Raw genomic sequence first — 25212 nt, 5'->3', positions numbered from 1 at the left:
CCTTCCTCTGCAGCATGTGGGTGCAGGTCACTTGCCAGGATTATCTGACTCACATAATCATTTCCATGCCATTTCAGGGGACACAGGCAGGGGTGTCTCAGTCCCTCATATTCTCTGCCTGTGGCACATAATAGTGTAGTTTCCAGTGGGCTGTAATGCTTCGGTCTAATTTCTGTTGTTGGGTTTAGTGTGTAGGTGCTGGGTGGTGCTGGAGGCCTGTGATGTACAGGAGGTCAGACTAGATGATCTGTTGGACCCTTTTGCCACTAAAGTGACTCACCAAGTTGTTCACTGATCTTTGTTCACATTCACAGACAATTCCTCAGATAACGACTTTATCGTGGTATACAACACTACTGCCTTTGCTCTTGGTGCTTGGGATAACTGCAATCAAAGACCTAGTGGATGACATCGTAAGAAATGTTTTCTTAATGTTAAAATTGATAAATTATTTAAATATGTAAGAGTAAACATGCTCCTTTTTCCTGTCCCCTTAAGGCTCGCCATAGAATGGATAACGAAATTAATAATCGGACATGTGATGTTATGAGGGATGGAAGGTATTGTAAAGTTTTGCTTTAACTTTGAAATTAATGTTTTTACTAGTTACTGATTACTTCTGCAGAACTTCAATTGTAGATTATATTGTACATTTAGATTGCAGTTCTCCACTGTTTATCCACTTGTATGTGTAACTCCTATTAACAATTAAAGTTAATTGTCTACATCCAATCCCTTGTAGTTTGAAAGAACAGTCTCATAAAAACAAAAAAAACCCAGCACTGAGTCTGTGTCAAGCGTGACTTTTGGGGAAAGAGGCGGAAATATTCATGTGTGTTAAATGATGAAGCTTGCCTGCGTTGCAGTTCTTAAGAATTTCAGTCATCAGGAACTGATTGAATAAGGAATGTTTCTCTCCTGAGATATAAGGCTCTTCTACTCTGACAGTGAGGAAGTCTGCTAGGGAAGATGCCATACACTTCAAGATGATGTATAATTTATGTCTATCCTATCCAAAACGAATCCTACTAATCTTAAAAAATATTTGACACTTAGGTTCAAAACTGCAAAATGGAAAGATATTCAAGTTGGAGATGTCATTCGTCTGAAGAAAAATGCTTTTGTTCCTGTAAGTGAATGGCCTCATTTTTTTTTTTAAATAAATTCTTTATTTGTATGGAGTTTGTCTCTGGTGCAATGTTGTTTGGCTTTCATTTATTTACTGTACTGTTTTGACTAGGCTGATATTCTGCTGCTGTCCAGCTCGGAACCTAACAGCCTTTGTTACGTAGAGACAGCTGAACTAGATGGGTAAGGCTCTTTTTACAGGATTTCTTACATGTCATTTTTGGTTTAATGGTGAAAGGGCAGAAGTGTGTGTTGCAGAGATATTATTCCAAAGTAGTGAAATTCTTTAAATTCACTACTTTCAGGGGAAAGGTACCCTGGTGATTAGACCTGGCAAATTTTAAAGTAATTAATTTGTGGGAGTTTTGTTGTTGTTGTTTCATAAATATTTTAATTTGTACTCTCTCTAAAATGAATGGCTTTTATGAAGTGCAGGTGACCTGGACTCTGCATAATATGGATCTCTCGTGCGATATGCTGGAGTAAATTTTTTCATCTGGCAGTGATTTAGCCACACAATTTCTATTGATCTTGAGGGCCACATGTTTATTCCCTACATTACAACTCTATAAAATCATGTATAGAGTCCGTTTGGATTACAAGACATTGCAGTCAGTGTGTGTTTTGCTCTTTTTCACTAGAGCTCTTAATTTTGTCAGTTGTTTAATTTTAGGTTCTGCTTTATTTACAACAGCTTTCTCAAGCTTAACTACTGCATCAGGAAAGCAGTGGCTTTAAGCATTTATGTCCATCCCACTAACTTTACCATTTGGCATCGTATTAACATCCCATCCCATCCCCCACCCGACCCCCAACAACAGCAGTTAAAAGCTGAGCAGCCATAGGCAAACACTGTGGAAAATTACAGCTGCACTGATCTTGTGAAATGTACTGGAAAAAGAGACATTCAGGGAACCTCTAAAAATGGAAATTTACAAATCACTAGTTGCTGCTTTTAATATGAGTCTAAAGATAATCTCTTGAACCCTTGTAAAATGAATGAGGTAGGGGAAGAAACAATGTGTAAAAAGCTTTTTTTACACAGTGCCTTTCCACTTTTTTCCTTTTGGCGATGAAATACTATTAATACAGGGTTATAATAAACTAAAACCAATTTTTCTGAATTTTATTTTGTAATATCAAGACATAATAGTACATGCACAGATGTAACCTAATCCACTTATTTGGAAACAGCACTTTGTGCTGACAGTGCCTCTGAGGTGAGAAATCACAAAGCAACAAGGCACATCCTGGTGTTCGTTGTGGCTGAAGTGAATATTGCACCATTTGAGACTCTCCTTGTTTGAACTCTGAGGTGTTTGTTCTGTCTTTAAATTATTCCATTGAGAAATGTAAATAAGAGTTGAAGATTTTGTCAAAGCTTTCCCACTTTGGGTCTATTTTTCTACAAGTAGTGTATAACTGGGTTATTTTTACTGTGTTGCTGCCCCGGTGTACCCAGGGTTGTGAGGCATGTGACCATTACATGCCTTTATCATGAAGCAGTTTTGTCTGCGCCTGCCGTGGATCAGCTCCCTGGAACCAGCAGCCCCTGGCAGCAGCAAATCTTGCTTTTTCCGCCTGGGTAACGACAGGCACCCACCAGCCCGGAATTCACGGAGCTTTGCCTGCAGCATCCCCAGCCCTTTATCCACTAAACACTCACAGGATTACCAGGCTTGCTATTTCCAAGGAAACAGTATACACTAGCTTGTCAGATTCAGCTCGGGACCAGCACTTTGCTCCAAACCACAGCACTTACATTTATTCTTGTTTTCCAAATGAATATATCTGTTATTTAATAAAGATTGAAGTGATAGTGAGTAAGAATACTGGAAACAAATGGGTACATATAAAAAAATCTTAATGTGCTTTCTAGAGACTAAACTTAACTAACAATTTACTTTCTTGTCCAAATAAGTTTATCTCACCCAGTGTTTTCAGCTGAGCCTGGTTGAGACCCTTCTTTCATGAAACAAAATCACTGTCCTTTTACTTCCTCAGTGAATGGTACCCAGGGAACTCCCCTGTTCCCCCAGGTACACTCAAGCAAACCTTTGATGTACACCTCCAGATAGGGTTTCCTCCTACCTGCTGCTTTTCTCTTCCTGTTAGTTTCTTTCTGAAGTCCTCATGATCCTTCCTTTGCATTCCATTCAGAGTAATCATAGGAGACCCTTTGTGAACAAGACCATTCTCAATTTATTTATAAACCTACAGATAAACATCTAATGTCTGACAGAAAACCTATTTTTCACCTTTGCTGATGACCAGCACCTTGATACAGATTTTAAGAATATATTTTGAGAATATACTCACTCCTTACATAGTACCTGTACATACATTTCACAATGCTATTATGACCAGAGCAACACCAGCTTTCATTTGAGACCTCGAGTGACATTCTTTGGTGAACTAGAAAGTACATATCAGACTCGGAAGAGTCCTATAATCGCTCTGCAGCCCCTTGCCAGTTGGCACTGCGAGGTTCTTGGCTCACATTTCCTTATTTACAGTGAACGTAAGTCAATCAGTAGTTCCATTATGGACAGAAATGAGCAAGCTTTCTTGTTAGAATTACTTGTGCAATTCGTGGGAATTTCAAATGCACTCATGTAATGTTCGCAAATGTGCTATTTTACCATTTTCTCAAAGTGGGTGTGCACAGATAATAGCTGCATATGTATGTGTGTGTGTTTGTGTTACTTCAAATTTTCCTCCTTTTTCCAGATTTTAGTAACATCATTTTTTTTTCTTTTAGTGAAACTAACTTAAAGTTCAAAATGTCACTTGAGATAACAGACAGATATCTCCAAGAAGAAAGTGCAATGGCAGAATTTGATGGTTTGTGCAAACACTTTATTCTCATTACAGTTGCTCAAATGTAGCTTGAATAACTTACAGTTAAACAAAATGTAGAGCTCAGACTGGGCTGTTGGTAATATGTATGTGGTTCTATTTTTATGCCAGTGTGCAGTACAAGTAACTGGTTTGACTGAAAATTGTATTTTGCTCAGCAATACAATCTGAAAGACTAGATTTTGTGTCATGGACATTCTGGGGTATGTTGATGAGTGGAGAGAAAGGAGATCCTAAACTAGCATTTCCATTCCTATGTTTTCTGTGAAAAAACAAATGTTTTATATTGGGAACCTGTAGAGTAGTTTCTATTCCTCTTAATATTAAACATAATTTTAACTGTGCAAACACAAAGTGCATTTTATTTTTAAAATTTCACATTCCCTCCTGTTGGGACCTGAGATAGAACTGTATTTCTTTACTAAAATTCTCTAGCAATCCTATACTTTATACTTCAAAGAAAAAAAATTCAAACAAATTTACAGCAAATATGGATAAAAAATGCTAAAAATTCTCACAATCTGGATAAAGTTCAGATTGCAATATTCAATCAGTCATATTTTTTGTTCACTTACATTTGTAGAAACAGAAATTTTTGTGTTCATAAACATATCAGAATCCAAAATTTGAAGACGAGCTGAATTCCATTTTCAGATGGAAGCAGAAATACCACATGACATGAAGTGACCAATCATAACTTACACAATAGTAATAAAAGTAACAAAGTCCACAAGACCGACAATAAATTAAAATATATGAATTGTAGTTGTAGCCATGTCGGTCCCAAGATATTAGAGACACAAGGTGAATGAGGTAACACAGTCTTTGGACCAACTTGTATTGGTGAGAAAGACAAGCTTTCAAGCCACACAGAGCACTTCTTCAGGTCTGGAAAAGGTACTCCCACTGTCACAGCAAAATGCAACGTGGAACAGCTTGTTTAGCATAAGTAATCATCACATATTGCAAAGAACCATTCAAGGCAGAGTGGTCCATTAACATTTCTGCAGACCTAGGACAAAACGATATATACCCCAAACACATTGCCAAACTCATCCATTCCATCCTCACCCATAACAATTTTACATTCAACAACAAACACTTTGCTCAAACCATGGGAACAGCAATGGGTACCAAGATGGCTCCCCAATATGCCAACCTCTTGATGGGCCAACTTACAGTATGTGCTAACTACTTATGCTAAACAATCTGTTCCACATTGCATTTTGCTGTGATGCTGGGAGTACCTTTCCCAGACCTGAAGAAGAGCTGTGTGTGACTCAAAAGCTTGGTCTGGTCTACACTACAGACTTACATCAGTATAACTATGTCACTCAGGGGTGTAAAAAATCCATATCCCATAACGATATAGTTATACCGACCTAACCCCCAGTGTAGACAGTGCTATGTCAGCGAGAGAGCTTCTCCTATCAACATAGCTACAGCCTCTCAGGGAGGTGAATTAACTGTGCTGACAGGAGAGCTCTCTCCTGTTGGTGTAGAGCATCTTCACTGAAGCGCTACAGTGGCAGCTGTGCTGATGCAGTGTGTTAGACCTGCCCCTTGTTTCTCTCACCAACAGAAGTTGATCCTATCAAAGTTATTACCTCACCTACCTTGACTCTGTAATAAGCTACCATGTCTAATTAAAAGCTTTAGGCCAAAAGGTTACCAAAAAAACCTTCAGAGATCTCAACATTGTTCATGTAGCTTGCAAACAAGGGAAAAAGGCCAAAAGATTCAAATTTGGAAGAATATCTTTACCACATGCGTGTTATCAGCATGGCAATGTATTTTTCTTGTTGGGTCCTTGCCACTTAAGTCTCAAAAGCAAAATAGCATCAAATACTGAATAATAGCCTCAGTCTGGGGTGTAAGAGATCCAGTAAGAGAGAAACCTACATTCCTCTCCCATGTTGACCACCTTCACTGTTAAGGAAATACTAAAGTAAAGATATTGGCTGAAAGTCTGCTTAACTGAGGGCTGAATACAATATGCCACTTGTAGCAAGAAAATAGTTCTGCTGTATACTGTGTATTTGTAGTCTGCAGATGAACTTAAAAGTAAAATACCAATGGATTCACCATATTCAACATTTTTGGCAATATAGCGTTGAATATCTGCACTCAAATTTTCAAACAAATGTTTCATTCAGAACTTTTGCTTTTAAATGCCTTACTTTTTGTAACAGAATCCAATACTGTTCCTGTAAAAGGACTAAAGTAAAATCCTGTATAGTATTTCATAACATATCAATTGGTATTGATCATTACATTTATTTAATTTTAATATTTTTATTAGGTTTTATTGAATGCGAAGAACCCAATAATCGACTAGATAAGTTTACAGGAACATTATTCTGGAGAAGCAGGACTTATCCATTGGATGCTGATAAAATTTTGTTGCGTGGCTGTAAAATCAGGAATACAGACTTCTGCCATGGAGTGGTCATATTTGCAGGTATTTATATAACAAATAGAAGTATATGAAATAAGTACAGCAAGGTCACTGGGTAAAAGCTGTGTCCCAGAGCTGTCCAGCATAGGCACTTCCATTAACTTCAACTGAAGCTCTTGTGTGAAGGATAGATCCCTGAACACCCCACGTTTAAAAGGTGCAAAATCTTCAATTCCAGTGGTTTCCTGTATCAGAGTCCTGACTTGACAGCACTCGGCACTCTACAGGATCAGACCCTATGTCTGCAAACTTACAAGATCTAGTACACTTTTTTATGAAATGATATCCACACTTGATGTCTGTCTTTTTATTTTTATTAATTTTGTTTGTTTGGGTTTTTTTAGGAGGAGACACAAAAATAATGAAAAACAGCGGAAAGACCAGATTTAAAAGGACTAAAATTGACTCTCTCATGAACTACATGGTTTACACGGTAACAGACTTTGATTGGGTTTTTTTACTCTATTATATTTTTGGAGTTCATACTGTATAGTTGTGAATGTTGTCCTGTTGTGCCTAGTTTCAGTTATCATTATCCATAGTGCGACATGCTATCAGGTATGTTCAGGCCCAAATTTAGGCACTAACCTTGCAAGTTCCACATGGGTGGATCCCACTTTGTGGTTATACACTCAATGAAGTCAGTGGGCTTTATGTCAGTGATAGACCTGCCTTTCTGGAACAGCAAGTAAGGTTGAGGCCTTATTATAAAGGAAAACAATTACAAAGTGAGTAAACAAACTTTCATTGAATGTTGTTGTTTTTAAAAAATGCTCATTTTTTATTTTAAAATTAATTTAAACATTTCACCTGCAATGTTATAAACTTGGGCTAAGTTAGACTTGAACTAAAACCAAAAAAAAATTGGCCCCGAGGCACTTCGATGCTGCTAGTTTCGTTTCCAAACTGAATTAAAGTGCAACAATCAAGCTATCTGCATATAGTAAAATGTGAAAATTAGACTGTAAAAACTTCTTCAATTCAAACACAGGTCAATTTCGGGAAAAATCTGTCATAGGTAAGGACGTAGTGTCCTTGTAATTATTAATATCGTGACAAATGTCCTTTTTTTTTTAAAACGGAATTTTCAAGGGAAAGGTTGCCCTAGTAGATCTGCTTTTCCTTTTATTGAATAACTACTAAGAATATGTCTCATGAGAATCTTCATAGAGGTCAAGGTTGGGAATCCAGCCTAGCAAATAAGGCCATTGATTTACAAAGAACACTCTTGGCACTTTATGTTCTAGATCTTTGTTGTATTGATCCTCCTGTCAGCTGGCCTTGCTATTGGACACACTTACTGGGAGCAGCAGATTGGCAATACTTCTTGGTACCTCTATGATGGTGAAGACTACAGCCCTCCATACCGTGGCTTCCTTAATTTTTGGGGCTACATCATTGTTCTTAACACCATGGTTCCCATTTCTCTCTATGTGAGGTAACTAAATCTCTTTAAAAACAAACTTGAAAATGTGGTGGGTCTGGAGTAAAATTAACTGTATTTCCATTTGATAAGGTTTCCTCCAATCCCCCTGTTTCCAAAAAGATGATGATTGTTCTTTTCCTCTTATGGATATTTTCAAAGGAAGGTGAGCCATACTGTGTGTCACTAGGATGTACAAATCTTGACTGAAAGATGCAAAATTAATGTTAAAAACACTTGGCCTCTTTAATAAATTAAATATTGTGTGGTGGTAAATTTCAAACATAAACAAATCGCTTCTTCAATATTCAAACAACGTACAGCGATAGGCCAGATCCTGAAAGAATTTACTTCTGTGTGTAGCTAATTCTGTACAGTCCTATTAACAAACTGTATGGAAGAAGCTGCTTACAGGATTAGGCCCTATGTTGAATTTTTTCATATGTTCTACGTTCAGCTTTTTTAAGACCGAGAACTGGCTCACACTTCATGTTTTACTGAAAAGTACTTTGAGTTTTGTGTGTCAGTCTAGTATTCAGTTAGCCCCCAAGATGATGTCTACTTTGTATTTAAATTTTACTACTGAATATAGTTTTTTTTTTCTCCAGTGGTGGTAATATGGGATCACCTTTGACATGGTCCATTTGGGGTCTCTTATCTGACTCGTACTAGGCTGTTAAACTGAGCTGTGCACTTTGAATTGATTGTTTTGAGTAGCTTGTATCCTGGGTGAGTTTTTGGAAATAAACTAGCTCCTTTATGACAGGTTTCAGAGTAGCAGCCGTGTTAGTCTGTATTCGCAAAAAGAAAAGGAGTACTTGTGGCACCTTAGAGACTAAAATTTGTTAGTCTCTAAGGTGCCCCAAGTACTCCTTTTCTTTTAGCTCCTTTATATAATTTCTAAATATTAACACATCTGATAACATGGGTTTATTTGCTCTATTGGTGTCCTTGAAAATTCATTCAGAACTCAATAGATCTATATAATGTCTTTGCATTTTAATGTATAGCAACCTGTTAATGGTATGATCTTGCTGTTGTGTTTTACTCAATTAGCGTTGAAGTGATTCGTTTGGGCCAAAGCTATTTTATAAACTGGGATCTGCAAATGTATTACCCTGAAAAGGATACACCTGCTAAGGCCCGAACCACCACTCTGAATGAACAGCTTGGACAAATCCACTACATATTCTCGGATAAGACAGGAACGCTTACACAGAACATCATGGCATTCAAAAAATGCTGCATAAATGGACAAACATATGGTAAGTACATAAGAACCCAAGAACAGCCATACTGGGTCAGACCAAAGGTCTATCTAGCCCAGTATTCTTTCTTCTGACAGTGGCCAATGCCAGATGCCCCAGAGGGAATGAACACAACAGGTAATGATCAAGTGATCCATCCCTTGTGACCCATTCCCAGCTTCTGGCAAACAGAGGCTAGGGACACCATCCCTGCAAGTCTGGGTCATTGCTAACTATTACGCCTCTCTACTGACAACTGTTTCTCAATCTAACCAATTTATTTGAGCATGAGCTTTCGTGAGCTACAGCTCACTTCATCAGATGCATACCGTGGAAACTGCAGAAGACATTATATACACACAGAGACCATATGCATACCGTGGAAACTGCAGAAGACATTATATACACACATGTATATAATGTCTTCTGCAGTTTCCACGGTATGCATCCAATGAAGTGAGCTGTAGCTCACGAAAGCTCATGTTCAAATAAATTGGTTAGTCTCTAAGGTGCCACAAGTACTCCTTTTCTTTTTGCGAATACAGACTAACACGGCTGTTACTCTGAAACCTGTTTTTCAATCTTAACTGTTGCATGCCCACTATATTAAGTACTTATTTGTTAATGCACTTCAGTGACACAAGTGTGTTCCGCTGTGAGAATTCTGACATTCTCAACCCCCAAAATATAAAGGGTATGGTACCTTTTTGCTTCTACAAGGACAGAGATCCAGCTGGTTCTGAGGGATGAACATGAGATTGCCTCTTCCAAAACATTTTCTCCCTTGTTCCACTCTCCACACTCCCAGCTTGCGTGTAGTAGACAGAAGGGCAGGGATGGGGGCAGATGGCTATGGGAAATGGGCACTTTGCACACTAACCTCACTGAACACTTTGTGGCTATGTTACTGATGATCCAATCAGCATTAACTCACCCACTCTGGACTCTAGAATTCTCCATTTCGGGGGAGCTAATTGGTGGGCAGAGGGGTGAGCAGTACAATTTCTGAAGGAGCTTTACAGAGGGAGCAGAAAAAGGGACCACGCGCCATTATGCTGGTTCCCAGTCTCAATGAGTGTGGTCTCTGCCTGTCTAGTTAAGCTGGTTGGAACACTTTTGGCTAATAGCATATTTTGACAAAATGATAGTTTTGTAAAAGCTGAAATATTTTGTGGCGATGTATCTGTTTTGATTTAAGTTTTTCGTCAAGAAGGGAGAAGAAGAGAGAGAGAGACTCTTTAACCTGGTGGCTATGGCAGTGGCCTGGGATGTGGGAGACCCAGATTCAAGATCCTACTCTGCCTGGTTCAGAGTGATCTGAGATGAAAACTCTGCCTGATTCGGTTCCTGTGAGGAACAAAAACATATTTAAAAGTTGTAATGAATGCAATTGTCATCCTCTGGCCAGCTCTGGTCCATGGGATATGCTTGTTTTACTTCTTGCTTCACCTGCAGGGTGCAGTTGTGCCAGTTTTGGTTAAACTTTCCTGACTAAATGATTGCTGCTAAAGTTATTCAGAATCGGGGCTGGGGGGTTGCTGTTGCTGTTGTTTTTTTTAGCCATTTTTAAAAGAGCCATAGCATTAAAAATTTTTATAGCTGGTATTTGAGTTAATGCTGAGTAGAAATGATTGGAAATTTTGCCAAAGGAAAATTCTGTCTGTCAGAAAATGCTGATTTGTCAAAAGCAATATGTTTCACTGAAATATGTTGCCTTTCACAAATTCATTTAGAACCAAATTTTGGGGAAAAGATGTTTAAATAAAGTCAAAAGTTCCTTTTTTTTTTTTTACCTTTTTGTAACAGCATGTTTGATCTTTCATTTTGAAACTACTTTTGGTTTAATTTATTATATATTCTAAAATGAAAAGTTAAAATTTGAACAAAATGTTTTAATTAACCCCAAACTAATTTTGTAAACTATTGTATACTATAAAATGATACACTGAAATGCCCTTTAATTTGTATTCTGTCTACTTTGAGCAATAGACATTGAAATTGTCAGATACCCACCTTTAAGATTTCAGAACAATATTGTTTCCATTACAGGCGAATCCAGGGATGGGTCTGGACAACTTCAAAACCATGAAGAGGTAAGTGAGTTGACTTGTTTCACTAGGAATGTGTTGAAGACATTGGGGCTTTGAGATAAGTGTTGAGGTTTATGATTTTATTTATCTTCTAATTTAGGGGATTTTTGCCCCCCACGTAATGTGAGAGGCTTTTATCTAGGCATGAAGTACTTGCATTCACCTCAAATTCTGTTCATTTTTTCCTAATCCAGCAAGTTGATTTTAGCTGGAACATGTATGCTGATGGGAAACTCACGTTTTGTGATCATTATCTGATAGAACAAATTAGAAGTGGAAAGGAGACTGAAGTTCGACAATTCTTTTTTCTGCTTGCAATTTGCCACACGGTAATGGTGGATGCTTCTGATGGTGAGTATTCTGCTTGTGTAAAATGCACACATGGTAGATTCAATTTTAACATCATTCACACAAGTGAGATAGAACACCTGGCTATTGTATTAATTCTAGGCTAGTGCTTGCGCTAAAGATGCCCATCTCTACATGTGCCAAGAAGTCTCAGATTTAACTTTTGAATTCTCACAGTTTTGACATAAATATATATAAAATACCTGCTTCAATAAACATTTTCTGAATCTAAATTTTACAAATACAAAATACAGAGGACTAGTATTTTCGCAGTATTACACTTCACTTTATGGAAACCTGTATTTGGTGTACAGAGTTTCAAAAGCATTAACACCAAATAAAGGGTAAAATAAACACACAGGTATAAGAACAGATTTTACATACACACATGTAATTTCACAAACTTGAAGTTTATCTTCAGTGGGACAACTTGGTGTATAAACAGCTAAGTATTTGTTTATGTGCTGGTATGATTGGAACTATAGATGCTTTTCTCCTTCAGTAAATGTGCTTTTTCCCTCACAATGGTTCTAATATATGCACAAATATATACAGTGCCCTAGAGGACTAAGTTGAATAAAGAGGAATGTTGAGCTTTACAATCTGAAGAATGAATAAAGGTTAAGGGTGCAGATGGGTGGCTGTGGGGAGAAGTGGTAAACTGTGGAAGCAGGGATAAAAGTCTGAGTCCAAACATACTCTGTATGCAAAAGGAGGGGACAAAGTGCTGAATTTTCCAGCCACTCTGTTGTCCTGGTCTTATATGAATTCAACAACTAGATTAAGATCAAGAAGGATGTGGATAAATTGCAGAGGGTTCACAGAAGAGCCAGGAGAATGGTTAAAAGATAAACAAACATACTTATAGAGCGAGAGATTCAAGCAGCTCTATCTGTTTAGCATAACAAAGAGAAGGATTAAAGGGTGACTTTATTACAGTCTATAAATACTTGTGTGGAGACATGAGGAACAAATATTTGATGATGGATTTTTCAGTCTAGCAAAAAAAATTTTAAAATGATCCAATGACTGGAAGCTGAAGCTATATACATTCAGACTGGTAATAAGACATCAATTTTTAAATGAGAGCAATTAACCATAAGAGCAATTTACCAAAGATCATGTTTGATTTCTCCATCACTGGCAATTTTAAAATCAAGATTGAATGTTTTTCTAAAAGTTTTGCACTAGGAATTAATTCGGGGAAGTTCTATGGCCTGTGTTATATAGGAGGTCAGATTAGATGATCACAATGGTCCCTTCTGGCCTTGGAATCCATGACTTTATTCACTGTAACTTTGTGCTTGTTTTTCTTGGTCTTCTCTAATTAAAGTTAATTTTTTCCAGTGGTTAATGTGACCACGGCTTTCTGTCTTGAGGCTGTTTATCTTCCAAAATGCTGCAATGAAATAAATGAGAAATTAAGATTCTACAAATAAAAATCACTTGTATGTAACCAAGTTATGTTATCTCCATTTTACTGATGGAGAAGCTGAGGAAGGAGAGGTTCAATGACTTGCCTATTTGAAAGGAGTCCAAGACAGGAATTAAATGAGCTCCCAGATTCTGTCACTCTTTTTTTTTTTTTTTTAATTAAATCCACAGTAAAAATGTGTCTTGAGTTATACAGAGAAATCAAAAGTGTAGATTATTAAACACGCCATATGGCCCTTTATTGATACAAAGCATGGGGTGTTAAAGTCCCAACTGTCTATGAGGCTAATGAGGGGCTTAGGGATAATGGAAGGACGACAAATGGAAATGAGGATATGGAGGTAGATATTACCACATCCGAGGTAGAAGCCAAACTTGAACAGCTTAATGGGACTATACTGGGGGGCCCAGATAATCTTCATCCAAGAATATTACCGTTATTCAAGGCACTGGTGAGACCTCATCTGGAATATTGTGTGCAGTTCTGGTCTCCCATGTTTAAGAAGGATGAATTCAAACTGAAACGGGTACAGAGAAGGGCTACTAGGATGATCTGAGGAATGGAAAACCTGTCTTATGAAAGGAGACTCAAAGAGCTTGGCTTGTTTAGCCTAGCCAAAAGAAGCCTGAGAGGAGATATGATTGCTCTCTCTAAATATATCAGAGGAATAAATACCATGGAGGGAGAAGAATTATGTAAGCTCAGTACCAAAGTGGACACAAGAACAAATGGATATAAACTGGCCATCAGGAAGCTTAGACTTGAAATTAGATGAAGGTTTCTAACCATCAGAGGAGTGAAATTCTGGAACAGCCTTCCAAGGGAAGCTTCAAGACTAAGCTTGATAAGTTTATGGAAGGGATGATATGATGGGATAGCCTAATTTTGGCAATTAATTGATCTTCAACTATTAGCGGTAGATATGCCCAATGGCCTGTGATGGGATGTTAGATAAAGTGGGATCTGAGTTACTACAGAGAATTCTTTCCTGGGTGTCTGGCTGGTGAGTCTTGCCCACATGTTCAGGGTTTAGCTGATTGCCATACATGGGGTTGGGAAGGAATTTTCCTCCAGGGCAGATTGGAAGAGGCCGTGGAGGTTTTTCTCCTTCCTGTGCAGCATGGGGCAGGGTCTCTTGCTGGAGGATTCTCTGCACCTTGAAGTCTTTAAACCACGATTTGAGGACTTCAATAGCTCAGACATAGGTTAGGGGTTTGTTACAGGAGTGGATGGGTGAGATTCTGTGGCCTGCGTTGTGCGGGAGGTCAGACTAGACCATCGTAATGGTCCCTTCTGACCTTAAAGTCTATGATTCTGTGATTCTATAAATGCAGCACACTAGACGAGGGCATCAGTTACTAAAATATACTATGGCTTTCTTCCCTTTTCACTCTTTTAATATAGGTCAGCTCAACTATCAAGCAGCCTCCCCAGATGAAGGAGCCTTGGTAACAGCAGCCAGAAACTTTGGATTTGTTTTTCTTTCACGAACACAGAATACCATTACTATAAGTGAGATGGGGATTGAAAGAACTTACGATGTTCTTGCTATCTTGGATTTCAACAGTGATAGAAAACGAATGTCTGTTATTGGTAAGCTGATCTCGAAAAAGCTTTCTTTTTAGAGACCCCTAAAGAAAAACTCTCTAAACCAGTAGAATGGAGGTAGAACACTGTGCTGTTATGGTTGTCTTTGGCAAAATGGCTGGTTATATGGTGGTGGCTAATCTGTATTCCCAGCTGCTAAATTGCTTTAAATGAAACTGAAATACACAGAAGGCTTTTCTAACCTTACTCTAATTGGAATGGATATGAGCAACACATCTTGAAGAACAACAGTTACGAGAGGAGTAACCGTTTTGTTTGCATGCTGAAGTGTTATCTCACTTAAAAGTAATGAACAGTTTTTTAGTTTTGATCTTAGTTTCTTCTATAGCACACGAAGTTTAAATTCACTAAAACAATTTCAGTAGTGGACTATCAGACAATATCAAATTCAGGTTTAGTTTAGTTTATTGCGAGTGCAGGCACACTGTAACATATCTTCACTGTAGTCTCTCTCTCTCCTGTCCTTGTGAGCAAATTGTGTTTTGATGTTTTTAAAAAATGCTCTCAAAACACGGTTCTTACAAATTTCAATACCTTGTTCATTCGCAGCAGGGCTGGAGGAGGAAATGATGTGTTTGTGAACCAAAATTAAGCTGTTGAGCCACATCAAAGAGCTTATACCAGTATAAGAGAGAAACTTGATTTAGTAATTCTAACTCTAGGCATACCAGCCTTGAATGTCTCTTCCTGTTTAAAGAAGTTGTGTGTTGGTTGACCTGTTATTTAACCTTCAGTTCTCTGATGGAATATTTCAGGTTCTCTAATTTTAAAAAAGATCTTCCTGATGACATAATAGCAAGACACAAAAGTCCGATCAGTAATTTATCCTTTATTACATCTGCTCTTTGGGTTCTTTTGTTTGTTTTTTTCCCTTCTCTGATTTAGTAAAAGAACCAGGTGGAAACATTAGACTTTACTGTAAAGGAGCTGATACAGTAATTTATGAACGTTTGCATCCAGTGAATCGTCAGAGACAGATTACACAGGAAGCACTAGATGTAAGTTTTGCTTTTTAAAATTTCATTTTTAACATGGGTAAAACTAAGCTACCTACAACTGCATTGAATTGACTTATTTCTATTTTGCTAAACAATTCTGAAAAATATAGCTCCATAGTACTATTAGATCAAAGTTTTCAAAAAAGCTGAATAGCAGCCAAAACAACTTACCTTGCTGCTACGAGATGTTCTGATGTTTGAAATCATAATGTGATTTCCCCCCCCTTTTTTTTCTTTTTAATGGAATTGTATCTTAAATGTTTGCATTGTACATACGGAAATTAGTTTTTCATTATTTGAGAAACTTGCATGTCACTTTGGACTTTCCCGCTCCATTCTATTTTTTACTTGTACTTTGCAGCATGTTTTCTAGACCTACCTAGATTGACTGATAAATTGCACTAGGTACTATTACTGGATTGATTGTTTTACATTTTTTCCAAATGATTATAGAATCTTCTGTTTAACACCAGAAGTGAAGGATTAGAATTCTTTCAGGCTGCAGCTCTTCTTTGGATATTCTGCAATGTCCAACTTTCACCATACAGTCTGAGTACAGTAGCAACCAGTGACTGAGTTCTTTCAGATTGACTAGTCAGAGTATGTCTTCTCAACTTCAATTTTAAGCCAATATTGAAATCTATGCAGCTTATTTCTCTTCTTTTTCCACAGATTTTTGCAAATGAGACCTTGAGGACATTATGCCTCTGCTACAAGGACATTAGTCATGATGAATATGAAACATGGAATAAAAAGTTCATGGAAGCTAGTGTAGCTGCAAGTAACCGTGATGAAGCCCTGGATAATGTATATGAAGAAATAGAAAAAAATCTTATTGTAAGTTGTAATATTTTAAATTATAAATGTGTTTTTATTCTTGTCCAATTAGTAGCAGACCATTGTGGAAACTGAATAGCCCTTTTTGATTAGAACATTTGTGAGTGCAATTTTAATTAAGATTTTGTGAGACTACCAAAACTCTCTTGTAGAGAGCTTCAGGGAATGAAGGAAGATGGATTTCTTTGGTTTAGCTTTCACTGGACGTTTTTCCTCCATTCCAAAAAGGCGGCTAGTATCTCTGTAGCGCTAGCTCAGAAATAAGTTGCATTAAAAAAAGTTCAGGTTTTAAAATTTGGAAGATAAACAGCTATCTGCTATGTCGGTAACTACACGACAAATAATTTGCAAAAGGGGAACCTTGCTATAGCTGTTCAAAGGTTATTTCATCCTTAAAGCTCTGAAATACTTCTAGTATTAAATTTACCTCCACGCTGTGTGATGCAACTGGTTAGTATGCTTTGGGGTAATTTGCCTTCATTTGAAGGATTGAGTATTGCTTAATGTGCCTGACACAGAGGGTGAGACTAGATGAACCAAACAGTCTGATCAAGATACGTCACTCAGAACTCTAATTGGGTATATTCCAGACCAATTCATAAGAAGCAAGAGTATAAATTGCAAATAGCATTTAAATAAACAAAAGTTCTCATCACAGTCATTGTGAAGATTTTTTTTTTTTTTTTTTTTAAAGAAACCCAATACCCTGGGCCAAATCAGGCTCTGTTGCATTGGCAAATGCTATTGACTTTACAAGAGTTTCTCTGGGGTAATTAGAGAGTAGAAATTTGCCATCTGAAGTATACTGAGGAAAAGTTTATTGTTAAAATGATTTGGTCAACTGTGAATTACAGGATAATCATACTGTTAACTGCTGATTTTCCATTTGAGCCTGCAATATATGTTGGATTGCTTTTCTAAAAATTGACTATAGATCAGAGTGTTGGAATACCATCTCAGTCATGCAGCCCAGTTTGCAACAGTATTGTTGGGGGAATCTTTTACAGTAAATTTTTCTGGATTTAAGAAGTCTCGGATGAAGCCTCTTTGGAACTCTTTGCTGCAAACAAACTGCACAATTATGACTATAAATAGGATCCACTTACTGAGTAAACTTCATGCTGGCAGTTTGTTTTAGTCCATACCGCCTATTATGCTCTATTTAGTAATATCAACCACCTGTTAATCACTCCTTATCTGCTACCTTTACCACCTTGTTAGTGGTATTGGATAGTGCAAGACTTCATGGTGTTCACTGTCCCTCTTAAAAGCACTTCTGTTACCTTAGGCTCTTGACATTCCCTCTTTTACTTTGTGAGTTCAGTAAAACATTATTTAAACATAGTGGGAAACATGTCTTTAAAACGTAAAATTCAGTATCTGAAGTGGAGAATTTATTATATAGTTGTAACTATTGTAAACAAATCCTATCTGTAACTGGGAAGGAATACAATACACAGATGAAAATGTTTCCTGTGGTGTCCTACATAATAACAACTATCAAAGTCATCTAATTCTGTAATGGTGGTGTTTTATTATTATCATAGTACCTAGGAGCCCCAGTCATGGACCAGGACCCCATTGTGCTAGGTGCTGTACAAACAGACAACAAAAAGATGGTTCCTGCCCCAATGAGCCTACAATCTAAGTATAAGACAAGAGACAACAATATATTCTTCCGTATCTAAGTAGCTTCATTTTATGCTACAAACTAAACCTGTTTTCTCTCTGGATTTTTCTCTTATTAAATGCTTGTGTTTCCAATAACTTCCAGCTCTTGGGTGCTACAGCTATTGAAGACAAACTACAGGATGGTGTTCCAGAAACAATTTCCAAACTTGCAAAGGCGGACATTAAAATCTGGGTGCTTACTGGTGACAAAAAAGGTATATTTACATTACTATAATGATAGCAGAAACATGTGAGCTTATGGTTGGCAGCTGAAGCTAGAAATATTCATACTAGAAATAAAACTCAAATTCTTAACAGGGTAACTAATCACTGGAACAATTTCCATAGGGATGTGGTGGATTCTTTGTCACCTGAAGTCTTTAAATCAAGACTGGATATATTTCTAAAAGATATGTAATAGCTCAGACGGAAGTTCCGCTTAATACTGAGTTTACTGGGTGAGATTGTATGGCCTGTATTGTGCAGGAGGTCAGACGTGATGACCATTATGGCCTTAACCTATGAATTATTTTTAGAGAAAAATCTTTGCTATATATCCAAATGAGAAACTAATGTATGACAATTGGCTACCAACCAATTAACTTGCCCAATCACAAGGGTAACTGAATGGAAAATAATGTTGATGACAGACATGACTTTAACAGAAGCTATTTCCATTAACAACTCCTGTTTCTATGGTTATAAAACCTGTCTGATTCATGCAAGTGAATTTTGTCTTTTAAGTTGCTGGGACAAAAAGGAAACTTTCTTCTTAAAGGTGGTTTGCAAAAGAGAATAAACCTTTAAGTGACTTGCCCACCATCACACAGGAACTTGGTGGTAGAGGCAGGGATAGAATCCAATTCTCCAGGGTTCACCTGCTTTAACCATGGAACCATCCTTACTCTTCCTGCCTCTGAGTCTCTACCTCATTCACTATGCACCTTCCAAACTTCTGCAACAATGAAGCAGGGGTTCTTCAGATGAGTTTCCTTAACTATACAACCGTAACTCATCCCCAGAGCAAGTCCATCCTCAGTTCAGAGGTTCTGTGGACACAGTAGTAGGTGATCATGTTATGAGGTTATCCTAATGCATACGCACAAGGAGGCTGATACACGGGCATTTCCTAACTTCTGACATTTTGAACGTTGATGTTCATAAGGGTGGTTTTGGGTGGGTGTAATATCCTAGGTTATTAAAAAGGCAAACAAAAAACCAAATTCCATCATGTAGTATCATATTGACACTCACGTGAGTCATCACTAAGGTTGGAACCAAGTTTAGATCCACTGCACAGAACGTAGACCCCTGCTACTTGAGTTATAATGGAGTAAATGAGGATAATAGTAGGTTCTCCTTAAGCTTGGAAGGATCAGATTTTTACCAGGAAATGTCAGTTGCATTATACAAACCAATGAAAAAATATTTCCATTGATGATGATCGAAATTTACAGATAAGCAAAGTAAGAAAAACGCTTCTTGAGAATTTAGAACATGATTTAATATTAAAATTTAGACATTGATGTTGGCAGTTTGTGTTTTAATGGTTATAAAACTAATATAAAATTATTAAAACCCATGATTTTGCATAACTGAACAATTAAATAGATAAAAATTAAAAAAAGCTTACAAATAAAAATCAAGGTTAGCCATTGAAATTATTTTAAAAAAAATTAAAAAAAAAAACATTCTGTCAAGCCTAGTTATCCTGTTTGTGGATGAGACGAATGAGATGCATCCTTTGCCCCATCCCCTCTGACCTGTCCCTATCCTTTCTTTCCCCCCCACTCCTGGCTCCTTGTTCGACTCCCATTCTCCTTGACATCCCAGTCTCCACTCCTTAGGCGTCTTGTGCCACTTTTCTTGCCTACCAGTCCCAGTCTCTGGACTCATTGTCAGAGTCCCAGTGTCTCCCCCTCTCCACAAGCAGTCCCAATCTCCTTGTTCCAATCTTTGCCTTTCTCTCCCCCGGTCCACCTTTTGTCCCCTCTGCATTCAACTTGGGCTGCTTCCTATGCTATGGTGCCTTGGTGCCAGCAGGGGCATCACTGAGAGCACAGGAGACGCAGGCTTCCTGCTCTCAAGTCCCAGTGCATGGCTCCACCCCAGCTTGGAGCAGCCACTAAAGCAGTGGTCACCAACCGGTCGATCATGATCGACTGGCTCATCCTAGAGGAATCTCCCAGTCGATCGCGATCTCCGGTGGTGCAGCGTGGCTGCCGCTAAGGCAGGCTTCCTGCCTACCCTTGCCTGATGCTGCTACTGGAAGCGCCCAGCGCAGCACCGTGGCCCCAGGGGTTGGGGGGCAGGGGTCTCCCTCCAGGTGCTGCTCCTGCCTGCAAGCATTGCTCCCGCAGCTCCCATTGGCCAGGAGACCTGCATGGGCAGTGTTTGCACAGAGGGGCTGCATGTGGAGCCCCGTACCTCCCACCACCTCCCCCAGGGCGCAGCGGCACATTGGCCCCTTCCAGGAGTGGTGGGGGGCTGGGGTAGGCAGGGAGCCAGCCTTAGCAGCAGCTACACTGCACCACCAACCAGGAGCTGCCGGAGGCAAGTGCTGCCCGGTGGGAGGCCGCACCCCAGCCCTGAGCCCCCTCTTGGAGCCAGCACCCCATATCCCCTCCTGCACCCCAAACTCCCTCCTGCATCCCAATCCCCAACCCTGACCCCCTCCCAGGGCCTGCATCCTGTACCCCTTCCTGCACCCCAACACTCTGTCCCAGCCCTGACCCCCCCCCCCTCCCAGGGCCTGCATCCCATACCACCTCCTGCACCCCAACCCCCTGCCTCAGCCCTGACCCCCCTCCCAGAGCCAGCACCCTATATCCCCTCCTGCACCCCAACACTCTGCCCCAGCCTGGAGCCCCCTCCTGCAACCCAAACTCCCTCTTGGAGGTTGCACCCCTCACCCCCTCCTGCACCCCAACCCCCTGCCCCAAGCTCAGCCCAGGGCCCCCTCTCACACTGCGAACCCCTTGACCCCAGTTAGAGGTGAAAGTAAGCCAGTCCGGTCCAGTACAGCATACCAGCAAGAGCCAGTGCCGGACCAGACCAGCTTCCCCAGCGGTGATTTAAAGGGCCCAGTGCTCCTGCCACTGTGGGGAGCCCTGGGTCCTTTAAATCATCTCTGGAGCTCCGGCAGCGGGGCTTGGGCGGCGCTTTAAAGGGCCCAGGGCTCCCTGCAGTGGCAGGAGCACCGGGCCCTTTAAAGCACTGCTGGATCCCAGCTGCCGGAGCCAGGCTCAGGCGGGGATTTAAAGGGCCCGGTGCTCCGGCCACTGCGGGCAGCCCCCGCCCGAGTCCCGCTGCCAGAGCTCCAGGCCCTTTAAAGCATTGCCAGAGTCCTGCTACCGCTATGGGTCCTTTAAATCCCCACTTGAGCCCAGCTGCCAGAGCCCCGGGGCTCTGGCAGCCGCGCTCCAGCAGGGATTTAAAATGCCCGGAGCTCTGAGGCGGCCGGAGCCCCGGGCCCTTTAATTCACCCCTGAGCCCTGGGGCTCCCAGCCGTCTCTGCAGCGGAGTGATTTAAAGGCCCCAGGGCTCCCAGCCAGAGCTCCGGGGCCTTTAAATTGCCTCTTCCGGTTGAGGCCACGCCTCTTCCTGTTGAGGCCACGACCCCATTCCAGACGGTAAATCCTTTAAATTACTTTCACCCCTGGCCCGAGCCAACAGCCTGCACCCCCTTCCGAACCCCAACCCAGTGAAAGTGAGTGAGGGTGGGGGACAGCAAGCGACAGAGAGGGGCGGGATGGAGTAAGTGGGGCTGAGCTTTGGGGCAGGGGCAGGGCCCTGGGGTATCGGCGGGATAGATCCTGGTTTGTCCTTAGATTCAAAAAGTGATCTTGGGCATAAAAAAGTTGGAGACCACTGCACTAAAGAAGGCCCTAGATAGCCCTAAGTTGTAGCATGCTTAGTCAGTCTGTGGGGATGGTGCATGCACAGTTCTGTCACACATAGGAGCTGTGGGAGGAAGAAGCCTATTCAGTTAGGATGGAATCTTTAGAGATTTTAGCTGTTAAAATTAAACTCTGGCAAGTATCTGAGCATGTGCAAACTGACCTTTTCAATGAGTCTGTTTTGGACAGATATTCACAGGGATGGCAAAAGGCATATCCCTTATGCAAAAGGCCACCCCATGCTACATTTGGGGGTGCTAGAACTTTTTTTTTTTTTTTTTGAACTCTCAAGAATATAACATGGACCACACACTCTATTATTTTCCCCTAGCCCTGTCGTCTGAAACAGGTGGCCTGCTCAGGTTTAAAAAAACAACAACAAAAAAAGGCAGGCTGACGCAGACAACCAGTGTGGAAAATTTCCAACCAAACACTTTCACAAAGTTAAAAGCAACTAAAAACAAGGTCTTATAATGGGAAATGTCAGGCCGTCTTAATAGGTGGTGCTAGCAGTGCAGTCTTTAATAACTGCTTTATTAGTGTTGTTTAGTTTAATTTAAAGGTGCAATGAATTTGATGACATAATCTTTGAGATACTATTGTATTTTTAAGGTTGCAAGTAAAGAAGAATATAACCTACAAATACAATGATCTTCAGTGATCTTGCTCTTGTTTACCTAATTATTGTAGCATATTTAATAATACCAACCACTGTACTGAGACCCTTGAAATATCGAACCATACTGTGACTTTTCCATTAGATATAATTGCACTTTCTTCTTCTTAGTTTAAGTTAAACCATTATTCAACATTTTTGTATTTATGTACCTACTTCAGTGTTTAATGAGGAGCCTGCCAGTTTACTTGTTCTGTTTGTGTTTTTCTCATTTGAAATTTTATCTTAAAATTTCTTTGGAAAGTAAGAGTTTCTTGAGACAGGATGGAGTCTTTGTACATAGATTGGTCAATTATCCTACATATGGCTAATTAAGTCAGTTGAAAGGTAGCACTGTATTGAGGTTTACTGATCGCAAACTTGCTGTGCTGAAACTTGAATCTTCAAGTCATTTTAAAAGCCCCAGAGTACTATTAATCACTATCTATAATAATTAAGGCTACTTTTTAGTCATGGGTATTTTTAGTAAAAGTCACGGCCAGGTCATGGGCAGTAAACAGAAATTCATGGCCCGTGACGTCCATGACTTTTACTAAAAATACCCGTGAATAAAACTTGGGACGGGAGGACTGCCCGGGGGCCCCATAGGTGCTGGGGAAGGGCAGCCCAGGTGTTTGGGGGGGGGGAGGGGCAGCGGCGCACAGCCCAGGACCCCTACTGGTGCTGAGGGGCGGGATTGTCAGGGCCAGCAGGCTCCCTACCAGGTTCCGCTTCTCCCTCCCTGCCAGCAGCAGTAGTTTGGGTGTGGGAGGGTGCAGGGGACTGGGTCATGGGATGGGGTGAGATAAGCTCTGGGCGGCGCTTGCGTACGGGGGCTCCCCAGAAGGCAATATCCCTCTGACTCAGCTGCTAGGTGGAGGCGTGGCCAGGCAGCTCTGCGCACTGCCCCCGCCCAGAGCGCTGGCTTCGCAGATCCCTTGGCTGGGAACCACAGCCCATGGGAGCTGCAGGGGTGGTGCTTGCAGGTGTAGGGGCTGTCTGAGCTAGCCTTGAGCCAGGCACACTGGCTGCTGCAGAAGCCGTGGAAAATCACAGAATACGTGATCTCCTTGACAAACTCGCAGCCTTAATAATGATTCATTAAAGAATCGAACTAACATGTGACTTTGTTTGTTACAGAAACTGCTGAAAACATTGGATTTTCTTGTGAACTTTTAACAGATGAAACTACGATCTGCTATGGAGAGGATATCAGGTAAGTTACAAGCATACAACATTTCTTTGTGTAGGAGTTTAAAATCTCAAATTTCAAAATATTCTAAGTAAGCACACTGTTCCTCTGGCTTTCTTTCTTTATCTGGCTGTCTCCTTTGATTCCTTCTATAGTGGTGCTTACAGTGCCTTAGCAGTGTGACTGAGACGCAGGCTGTGTCTACTCTATGAGCTGGAGGTGTGATTCTCCTGCTCGTGTATGCATAATTGTGCTTGCTCCTAGCAAGCCAGTGTGAGTGCAAATAGCAGTATACCCACGGTAGCATGGGTAGCAGCGGTGGAGGCATGGCTGAGCCATGCAGAATACACACCCTTATCAAGCTAGTGCAAGTATGTGTACATCAGCAAGGAGAATCACGCTCCTAGTTTGTAGCACGGATGTAGCCCCAGTAGTGGCCAATATTCAGTCATGCTGTGGTTTGTGGATTTTTTTTTTTTAACTATTTTGCATTTCAGTTTACTAAGGCAACCTACTCATTGTTAGGTTCACGGCCATGAAATTCACTGCCATGAAAAATGTGTCACAGACCGTGAAATCTAGTCTTGTGTGCTTTTACCCTATACCAGGGATCTCAAACTCAAATGACCACGAGGGCCACATGAGGACTAGTATATTGGCCTGAGGGCCACATCAATGACACCCCTCCCCTACTGCCCCTGGCCCTGCCCCACCCCACCCCTTCCATGAGGCCCTGCCTCTTCCCACCCCTCCCCCGCTGCCGCCGCCCCACTCCACCCCTTCCATGAGGCCCTGCCTCTTCCCACCTCTTCCCACCCCTTCCCTGCCCCCATTCCAACCCCTTCCCCAAAGTCCCCACCCCAACTCCGCCCCCTCCCTGTCCCTATTCCGACCCGTTCCCCAAATCCCTGCCCCTCCTCTTCTCCACCTCCTCCCCTGAACATGCGGCTCCCCGCTTCTCCCCCATCCCTCCTGGAAAGCGCTAAGTGCTACCAAACAGTTGTTTGGCGGCGGGAAGCACCTGGAGGTAGGCAGAGGAGCGGGGACGCAGTGCGCTGGCGGGGAAAGGGGGAGGTGAGTGAAGGGAGCTTGGCAGCAGAAAATAACTCATGGAGGCGGGAAGGGCATGGGGAGCTTGGCGGTCACAGCAAATAACTCTGTGGGCCGCATGCAGCCCACAGGCCGTGTGTTTGAGACCCCTGCCCAATACTATACAGATTTCACGGGGGAGACCAGTGTTCCTCAAACTGGGGATCCTGATCCAGAAGAAGGTTGTGGGGGAGGTCACAAGGTTATTTTAGGGGGGGTCATGGTATTGCCACCCTTACTTCTCGGCTGCCTTCAGAGCTGGGTGGCCAGAGGGC

At 40.8% G+C, this 25212-nt stretch overlaps 1 protein-coding gene across 1 annotated transcript in view; it reads left to right on the top strand.

Annotated features, from left to right (window-relative positions):
- The window catches only part of ATP8B1 (ATPase phospholipid transporting 8B1), an 80419-nt gene that overhangs the window by 17696 nt on the left and 37511 nt on the right, over positions 1 to 25212 (top strand). Inside the window, exons 4-19 of the mRNA XM_077816223.1 lie at positions 315 to 413; positions 499 to 560; positions 1057 to 1129; positions 1241 to 1311; positions 3890 to 3972; positions 6290 to 6448; positions 6790 to 6878; positions 7693 to 7883; positions 8925 to 9133; positions 11165 to 11208; positions 11400 to 11556; positions 14393 to 14581; positions 15482 to 15594; positions 16267 to 16431; positions 18206 to 18317; positions 23797 to 23872. Of these exons, the coding sequence (XP_077672349.1) occupies positions 315 to 413; positions 499 to 560; positions 1057 to 1129; positions 1241 to 1311; positions 3890 to 3972; positions 6290 to 6448; positions 6790 to 6878; positions 7693 to 7883; positions 8925 to 9133; positions 11165 to 11208; positions 11400 to 11556; positions 14393 to 14581; positions 15482 to 15594; positions 16267 to 16431; positions 18206 to 18317; positions 23797 to 23872 (1892 nt within the window). The remainder of the gene's footprint in view (positions 1 to 314; positions 414 to 498; positions 561 to 1056; positions 1130 to 1240; positions 1312 to 3889; positions 3973 to 6289; positions 6449 to 6789; positions 6879 to 7692; positions 7884 to 8924; positions 9134 to 11164; positions 11209 to 11399; positions 11557 to 14392; positions 14582 to 15481; positions 15595 to 16266; positions 16432 to 18205; positions 18318 to 23796; positions 23873 to 25212) is intronic.

This window comes from Eretmochelys imbricata, chromosome 5 (assembly GCF_965152235.1).
Source record: "Eretmochelys imbricata isolate rEreImb1 chromosome 5, rEreImb1.hap1, whole genome shotgun sequence".
Lineage (NCBI taxonomy): Eukaryota > Metazoa > Chordata > Testudines > Cheloniidae > Eretmochelys > Eretmochelys imbricata.
Note: the sequence above shows the minus strand (reverse complement) of the source record. Positions and strands in the feature narration are given on the sequence as shown.